The sequence below is a fragment of the Lampris incognitus genome, chromosome 2, assembly GCF_029633865.1.
Source record: "Lampris incognitus isolate fLamInc1 chromosome 2, fLamInc1.hap2, whole genome shotgun sequence".
In the NCBI taxonomy this organism is placed as follows: Eukaryota; Metazoa; Chordata; class Actinopteri; order Lampriformes; family Lampridae; genus Lampris; species Lampris incognitus.
Window position 1 is genome coordinate 94,659,763 of NC_079212.1, and position 8,421 is coordinate 94,668,183.

The 8,421-nt window shown below is 47.4% G+C and overlaps 1 protein-coding gene across 3 annotated transcripts; it reads left to right on the plus strand.

The window, feature by feature from the left end:
* The first annotated feature begins 4,993 nt into the window (after window positions 1-4,993).
* rdh20 (retinol dehydrogenase 20) lies at window positions 4,994-7,695 on the plus strand. 3 transcript variants are annotated; one of them, XM_056274420.1, is made up of 5 exons: window positions 4,994-5,446; window positions 6,008-6,106; window positions 6,381-6,526; window positions 6,678-6,809; window positions 7,016-7,695. In XM_056274420.1, exons 1-5 carry the CDS (start codon window positions 4,994-4,996, stop codon window positions 7,134-7,136), a joined length of 951 nt encoding a protein of 316 aa, XP_056130395.1. In that variant the 3' UTR covers window positions 7,137-7,695. The 3 variants fall into 3 exon arrangements, with proteins under 3 accessions (XP_056130395.1, XP_056130397.1, XP_056130396.1); XM_056274422.1 differs by having other exon boundaries at window positions 6,683-6,809; XM_056274421.1 differs by lacking the exon at window positions 7,016-7,695 and having other exon boundaries at window positions 6,683-6,941.
* Window positions 7,696-8,421: the final 726 nt, after the last annotated feature.

Consider the following 8,421-nt stretch of genomic DNA (forward strand, 5'->3'; position numbering starts at 1 on the left):
CTGGAGCCCCTGGAGGAAACCCACACAGACACGGGGAGAACATGCAAACTCCACACAGAGGATGACCCGGGATGACCCCCAAGGTTGGACTTCCCCGGGGCTCGAACCCAGGACCTTCTTGCTGTGAGGCGACCGCGCTAACCACTGCGCCACCGTGGCGCCATTTTAATTCAGTCAAGCAGAATTTATTCAGTCTTGAAGGACAAAAAAACCCCCCAAATAAATGAATTTACCAGAATAAATTATAACCCGCATACCATGAATGAAAGCAAGTCTCTTGTCTTTGTGGTGTGACACATGTTGTGTTACTGTTGCGTCTCCCATGCTGGCTGCTCTCTGGTCTTGTGGTAGGCAGGCCTATGGCTGTATTTGAGATGTTGTGTTTGATGTGCACTAGAGGGAAGGGGAAAACTGGTTTTACTCCAAGGAGGACAACAAACCAAGTCAGTAAGTTTTTGGGTGTAGCCTTCCTACACATGCAGGCGGTAATAACTTGAGCTATTCATTCATTCATCCAGTCCCATTGGTTAATCGATTTATGCACTGGCCATTGTAATTCTAATGCTGTACTCCGAGACGCTTTGCATGCTCAGCGTTTGCGTCGGTGGAAGAGCCAAATGGCGCTGCTGAAAAGAGCCTTTAAGATCCAAATATGCGAAGGAAAATTGAAAGTATGTATGGCAGAGGCCACAGGCCCACTCTCCCGTCGCAGAACTAATAGGAAGAATGAACAGTTTGCTTTACATCGGCCTTCCTCTGCAGTTCTGTTGGTGTAAGCAGCCGGCTCCCCTGGCCATGTGTGTGTGAACATGTGAAAAGAGGGGATTAGTCAGATTCGTATGGCTGGGCTTAATCATGCAGAAACAACAACAATGTGGACAGTGGTGCAGCACACGGGCCTCCGCTCAAACTCACATTCCCTCTATCTGGGTGTGTGTGTGTGAGAGAGAGAGGGGGGAGTGGGGGATGATGATATACTGGATGGAGCATCAGAGCTTTCTACGGATAAACTGCAGTATGAAAACTCGGTTAAAATTCAGAGTCATTGTGCTGACAGTCTTTATCTACATGCATGCCAGTGTGAGAGGAAGACAGCCGGACTGCGATAGAGAGGAAGAGTTAGCTGCCTTCAAATTGAGAACTTCGCGACCTGTACTGCATGCATGGCGGGTCAGTTTCTGTCTCAATATACCAAGCCCTGTTCTGCTGATGAAGAGTATAGATTATTGATTATTGCAGCTGTTCTCCTCTCTCGCATGTCTTCTCCGTTCTCTTCTGTGTATGTGAACTGTGTGATGTGAGTCTCCCATGTGTGCACGTAGTCTGTCCTCCTCTTAGGTTTCCATGGTGACGGTGGTCACCATCTGGACACTGCTTGGCATCCCCCTCATCACATTTTATATATCTTATAAATCCATATAATGTAGTTATCCTGTTATATCCTATATAAAGGAGCCAGTTGAGGTGGTTCGGGCATCTGATTAGGACGCCTCCTGGGCGCCTTCCTTTGGAGGTTTATCGGGAACGGCCAACTGGGAGGAGACCCTGGGGTAGACCCAGAACTGGCTGGAGGGACTACATGTCCAATCTGGCCTGAGAACACCTTGGGATCCCCCAGGAGGAGCTGGAGGGCGTTGCTGGGGAGAGGGATGTCTGGAGTGTCCTACTTAGCTTGCTGCCACCATGACCCTACCCCGGAGAAGCGGCTGAAGATGAATGAATGAATTAATTAATGTCAAATCCTTCTGTCTCTGATGTGTGGCCAATGGTTTTTCTTGTCTCATCTCCCGTGTGTGTGAATGGTGTGATGTGAGTCTCCGCTGTGTGCATGTGTAGTCTGTCCTCCTGTCAGGTCTACATGGTGATGGTGGTCACGTGGCTCGGGTCCTGGGCTGTCCCGGTGGCATCTGGACACTGCTTGGTATCCTCCTCATTATATTCTTCATATATTTTATAATTCCATTGTGATTCTGTTACCCTCTTGACAACGCTGTACTGTGTAAATTGTGTAAACACAACATCCATTGCACGTCCGTCTATCTTGGGAGAGAGATCCCTCCTCTGTTGCTCCTCCTGAGGTTTCTTCCTATTGTTTCTCTGTTAAAGGTTTTTTTTAGGGAGTTGTTCCTTATCCGATGCGAGGGTCTAAGGACAGGATGTTGTGTTGCTGTAAAGCCCCCCGGAGGCAAATTTGTATGATGTGATATTGGGCTATACAAATAAAATTGACTTGAAGAGGAGCGTTGGATGAGCACCGAGCCTGCACCGTGGCCCCATGGGACTTGCGCGGCTTGTGGAAATGGGACCCCATCCATTTACTGCTCCGGCAATGAGTCGGCGCTAAACACGTGTGTTGTCGCTACTGTTCGTGTGATGAAAACACCCCCAGTCAACTCGGGGAACATCAGCACGGCTGCTTGGTCACATCTGAACCCAGAGGGAAGGCAATGAAGGAGGTGATACTGAACGGAGACCAGCACCGGCACGCTCGTCTTATCAATACCTGTCAGGAGATGTGCAGCGACAGTACATCCATCCAAACGCCTTTCACGAGAGGACTTGCGGATCCTGTCAATGTCATCACACAGCTGTCCCACGGCGTTGTAATGATCTATCTTTAGTCTCGTCTTAATTTTACCTCTCTCACATCACACAAATCCGAAAAATGTGGTTGTGGACATAATGTATGGAGACACTAAGCATGCAGACTGTATGTTATAGGGACAAATAGCCTCATTTCACCTGAGACAAGAACCAGAAAGGTCTGAATGGCATGTTAGCCGTTAGTAAACACAGCAGAACTATTGGATCCATATCACTGTTATTTTTTGCAGAGTATCCAGTCAGGACACAGTCAGGCACAGCTACACCAATGCTGTGTTAGATTCACATTTCTAGACCTTTCTTGCCAATATTAAGTGTCAGCACTAGACTTCAGGCCACCTGCTGTTCACCAACCGACCTTCTTCCAGTATTTTTTGCAGTAAAGATCAGCGATCAGGAGCATTTATTTGTCATTTCATTTCATGTATTTGCGTACATGTAATGAAATGAAATATCTTTTCCACCAGCCCACAACATGTGCAACACAAAGACAAAAACACACAGCCAAAACCTACAAGAACACATATATCCAAACTACACAAAAAAACCTACAAAACTACAAAAACACATATAGCCAACATATATATATATACACACACACACACACACACACACATATATATGTATATAAAAAAAAATCACTAACGCCAGCCAGGATGACTGTCGGAACTGCCAGTCTGCATGGGCTAGCAGTTAGCTTTGCCTGCCCCGCTTCTGCATCCTCTCAGACCGCCCTCTGTGTTTCCTCTTTGGGTGCAGCTCTAAGCAGGGCCGTGGTCCTTGGGCCCACAGGACACAGCAGACCAGGCTCCCTCAGCCGATCCAATGCCAGCTCTCCCAGCCAGACACCTTCGACACACCTCCCCGCACTCCACATGACGACACTAAAAAGTCAACGCCAGACCGCCCTCGGTGTTATCAGAACTGCCGGTCTGCTAGCAGTTAGCTTAGCCTGACCCGCTTCCGCATCCTGTCAGACCACCCTCAGTGTTTCCTCTTCGGGCACAGCTCTGAGCAGGGCCATGGTCCCCGGGCCCACAGGATGCAGCAGACCAAGCTCCCCCAGTCGATCCAGCGCCAGCTCTCCCGGCCGTCAGACGAAGACACAAACCCAGACGCGGACAAAGACACTGCATGGACGGCACTGGGTGAGGCCGCCGCAAATGTAAGTTCACGCCGGCATCTTCCCACACCGATACAGGGTGAGGCCGCTGCAAACATGAGTTTGCGCCATCTTCCCAAAAGATGCAGTCTACATTGAACAATATTTTTTCTGCCCATCAAAGTATGCACATAGTGGATGCAAAAATAACTGACGATTTAATTTTTCTATTGATATGATGGTCCGTACACTTGCATATGAATCACATGTTGGCATTTATGAGATTTCCACCTTACTTAACAGGCTGCACAGTTCTGTGCTCCCGGATCCGTGGGAGGACGTTGTACAGTATAGAGAGCAAACAAGGCAGGCAGTGTTCACCAACACAACAAGAACGTGATGCAGACAACTACGCCTTCTTGGGTACATAAGCAACTATACGGAGACTTGCTGCTCATGTGTCGATAATCCTCTTAGGTTCTCGCTTAATAGAGTAAAACTGGCTGCTGCAGGGCAGGGGGTGGAGCGGGAACGCAATCAGCAATGGGAAAATGAAATAGTCGAATAAATATTGCACCGCTATCTTTTAGCCCCGGCATCATGAAGAAACCATGCATAAATAACTAAATAAACAAATTAATAATGTCAATTCATAAATTAAAAAAGGTAAAACAAAAAACAAAATACAAAAATACAATATATCTACTGTAACTCTTCCACGTTTGCTGGCATGGCGTGATTACTGAAAAAAATGGACATTGAAACATTTCTCGTTTATCAGTTGTTGATGTTAATCTTAATTACAGTAATTTCATGCTGGCATTCAAAGTACTGCACATTCTCGCCATCCACTAGTTCTAAGCTGATGTCTGACTATGAATGTAGTACCATGTAGTAATATTTTTTCAGGGAGGATTACGGCAGACGACAAAAGTCTTTTCTCATACTCATAAGTCTGCCTCTGCAGCACGTGAAATTTTTCAAGCAATGACGAAATCCTACACGTTCACGGTTCAAGACAAAAGTGGTCTCATTGGGAGCTCAAGGTATTTCCTCTAATCCGGCAGGCTAGTGTTTAAATAAACCAAGGACGGAGGTTATGTGCACAGAAGGAGGGAAACACCAGCTTGGCTGTCTGCATGCAGCCTTTGCAATCAATCCATCACCATCTCCCCCTGCCAGGCAGAACCAAACACGCCGCCACCGGACACGACAACGGGCACGATAACTAAAATATTCACTTTCATTTTTCACTTTCCAGACTGTTATTTTAAGTGTCGGGGCAAAATGATTTTCCTAATGGACCTCCAGATGATGCTGCTGGATGTGATTTACTTCATCCTCCGCAATTCTTTGCGGATTGTCCTCCGCCCACGTACCAAGCCCATAGACGGTGAACTGGTGCTGATCACTGGAGCAGGGGGTGGCATCGGTCGCCTCTTTGCTCAGGAATTCACCAAGCATGGGGCGGAGGTTGTCTTATGGGATATCAACAGCAGTTCCAATGAGCAGACAGCCAAGCTGGTGCACGAGATGGGGGGTACGGCGCACACCTACACGGTGGACGTGACCAACCCCGAGGATGTGTACCGCAACGCGGATCTGGTGCGAAGGGACCTGGGCCGAGACGTTACCATGCTGATCAACAACGCCGGGGTGGTGGCTGGGCATCGCATGCTGGACTGTCCTGATGAGCTGATGGAGAAGACCATGAAGGTCAACAGCCACGCCCACTTCTGGGTGAGAAGTCTGTGGCGAACATAGTCTAGGCTGATAAAAGCATGATGTGGGCTTCATAAGATTCAAATTTTAGAGCAGGAACAGGGCCTTGTGTATAAATGGTGTAAAATTTTCCACTTCTGAGATGCCTCGATTAGTGTTATTTGATCAGATTTCTGTCACTTTATGCAAAGAAACAGGACGACACACTGTACATTTTAGGAATGCTAAACTTAAAAGCTTTGCATTGCAAAACTTCTAAGAACCGCTAGCATTTTACATCAGTTGCTACACAGTGCATGTTATTGTGCGTAGTGGCACCTGACATGTAAACTGTACAGTTAATACCTTTATCCCCTTAGCAGGGCAACACCCTTCTTGTGAGCAAATTTAAGGGTGATGAGATTTCCCATACCAATCCTCTTAAGTAACTGTGCCCATGCATGATATGCTTTCATTACACTGAGCAACCTTTAATAGGCATGAATCATGTGAGCGCTATACCTGTTGCTGCCCCTTAACCTAGTAAAATATTGTGTGTTTGTGTGTGTGTGTGTGTGTGTGTGTGTGTGTGTGTGTTAGATGGTGAAGGCCTTCCTCCCCCAGATGAAGGCCCAAAATCACGGCCACATAGTGACGATTGCCAGCGTCCTTGGTCTCTTCAGCACAGCTTGTGTGGAGGTGAGCCAGGGCGGGAGACTCCGGGAGGCCGACAATATTATTAACACTTTGTGCACATCAGAATTAGACAGCTTTATTGTTATGGACATATTGTTATGGTACCACTTCCTTGTAAAATTCTGCATATGAGAACCGAGTCATAAAACCGGGCTTGAATTGCACAAAAGGCACTGATTAAATAGTCTGCCATCACATCGCATGTTTAATATTTGATGTTGCTTCGATGATAGGGTCAGCTTGCTCTGATGTGTGGCGTTGTCTTTATCCGAGACAGGATTATTGCGCCAGTAAATTTGCTGCAGTGGGCTTTCATGAATCTTTGGCCCATGAGCTGCTGGCTGAGGAGATTGATGGAGTCAAGACTACACTGGTGTGCCCCTACATTGTGGACACGGGCATGTTTGAAGGATGTAAAATTCGGTAAGCAGATGACATTACATGGCTGATTACCAGCTATTTTCCACATGCTGTGATTTACGTCGACTATTTGTGGGTGGACCGATTTAGACCTCAAGTGATGAATTTGTCTGCATGCAACATCCTTTCTGTTGTTCTTTGGTGCCACCATTAGGGAAGAGGTGGAACTGATCCTACCGCCGTTGGAGCCTCAGTACTGTGTAGAGCAGGCCATGAATGCCATCCTGATAGACCAACCGCTGGTGTGCATCCCACGGCTCACTTATGTGCCTTTCCTATGCAGAGCGTGAGTACCAGTGCCCAACGTGTATTTACAGAAGCGCTGAACCTTTATTTATAAGTTCTAGTATTTTCCTGGAAATAAACTGTTTTTGGATTTTGCATGACATTTGACTCCCCATTTTAATCAAATTTTATTTTGCTCTTGACCTGATATTCTCCTTTTAGTAAATGATAAGCATCGTAAGTTCTTGTCTTATGCTCTCTCTGCAGGTTGTTACCATGGGAATCCAACGTGGTCACCTATCGTTTCATGGGATCTGACAAGTGCATGGTTCCTTTTATTGACACGATAAACAAACAGGTCCCTAATGCTACCCCCATAACCGCCTAATCGTAACTGAGTGGCGCTAATTCTCACCCATCTGCGCACTTGGGAGGAAAATCCCTCTGATTAAAGACGACTCAAAAGGTATCTGTTGAGTCAGGTAATGGGAAAAGACTACAGACGACCGGAGCTGGCCCTCTGTTTATGTGGGACAGCACTGGGATGGACTGCCAAGCTTACGGCCAGGATTCAATTAAGTGCACCTCGACAAGTGTCAAAGGTGTGTTAATGGAAGAGACACACAGGGCAGGTGGGAGAGGACTTTGCATTAGGATATTGGCATCTTAGTACACAGTGTGCCAGGTGACTGCTCAGCCAAGCAGCCATCCACACTCAACCGATTTCTCTACTGGATGGGCTATATCTGAATCAAGTCCCTTCCAACTGTACAACTGAGGAGATACTGTGTGTAACAGAGGTGAGAACAGCTCTAACACTAGTTGAATCCTGGCCAGGATAACTTAAAACATCTGTACCTAAACTGAAAATGTGCCGTAAACTTCGTTACATCTTGTATTGCGTTTGCATGAAGTAAAAATGTCATGTTACAATGCATGTTTATCTGTCTTTTGCATCCCTGGCAACCCAAACTGTTAGCTTGGTGAGATTTTACCTTTTCGGATATGTATTAAGATTATTTTAGCAATAGTCCAGCCATTCATTATCCAAGCCGCTTACCCGAATTTGGGTTGCGGGATGCTGGAGCCCATCTAAGCGGTCATTGGGCGGCAGTCAGGGAGACACCCCGGACAGGCCACCGCAGGGCCAACACACACACACACACACACACACACACACACACACACACACACACACACACACACACCCCTAGGGACAATTTAGTACGGCCGAATCACCTAACCTACGTGTCTTTGGACTGTGGGAGGAAACTGGAGCCCCCGGAGGAAACCCACGCAGACACGGGGAGAACATGCAAACTTCACACAGGGGATGACTCTGGATGACCCACCAAGGTTGGACTACCCCGGGGTTCGAACCCAGGACCTTCTTGCTGTGAGGCAACCGCGCTAACCACTGCGCCACCGTGCCTCATTTAGAATCCATCCATCCATTATCCGAACCGCTTATCCTGCTCTCAGGGTTGCGGGGATGCTGGAGCCTATCCCAGCAGTCACTACAGAAGACTCAAGGGCCGGTCGGCCCCTTTAGTCGAGCGGTCAGTGATGTCGCCTTGTAGTGGGATTTCACCCCGAATCGAATGCCGAAGCGGGCGGAAATTTGCTCGGTTACTTTCGTGGCAGCGGTGGGATCCGGAAGCTTCCGGAAGCAT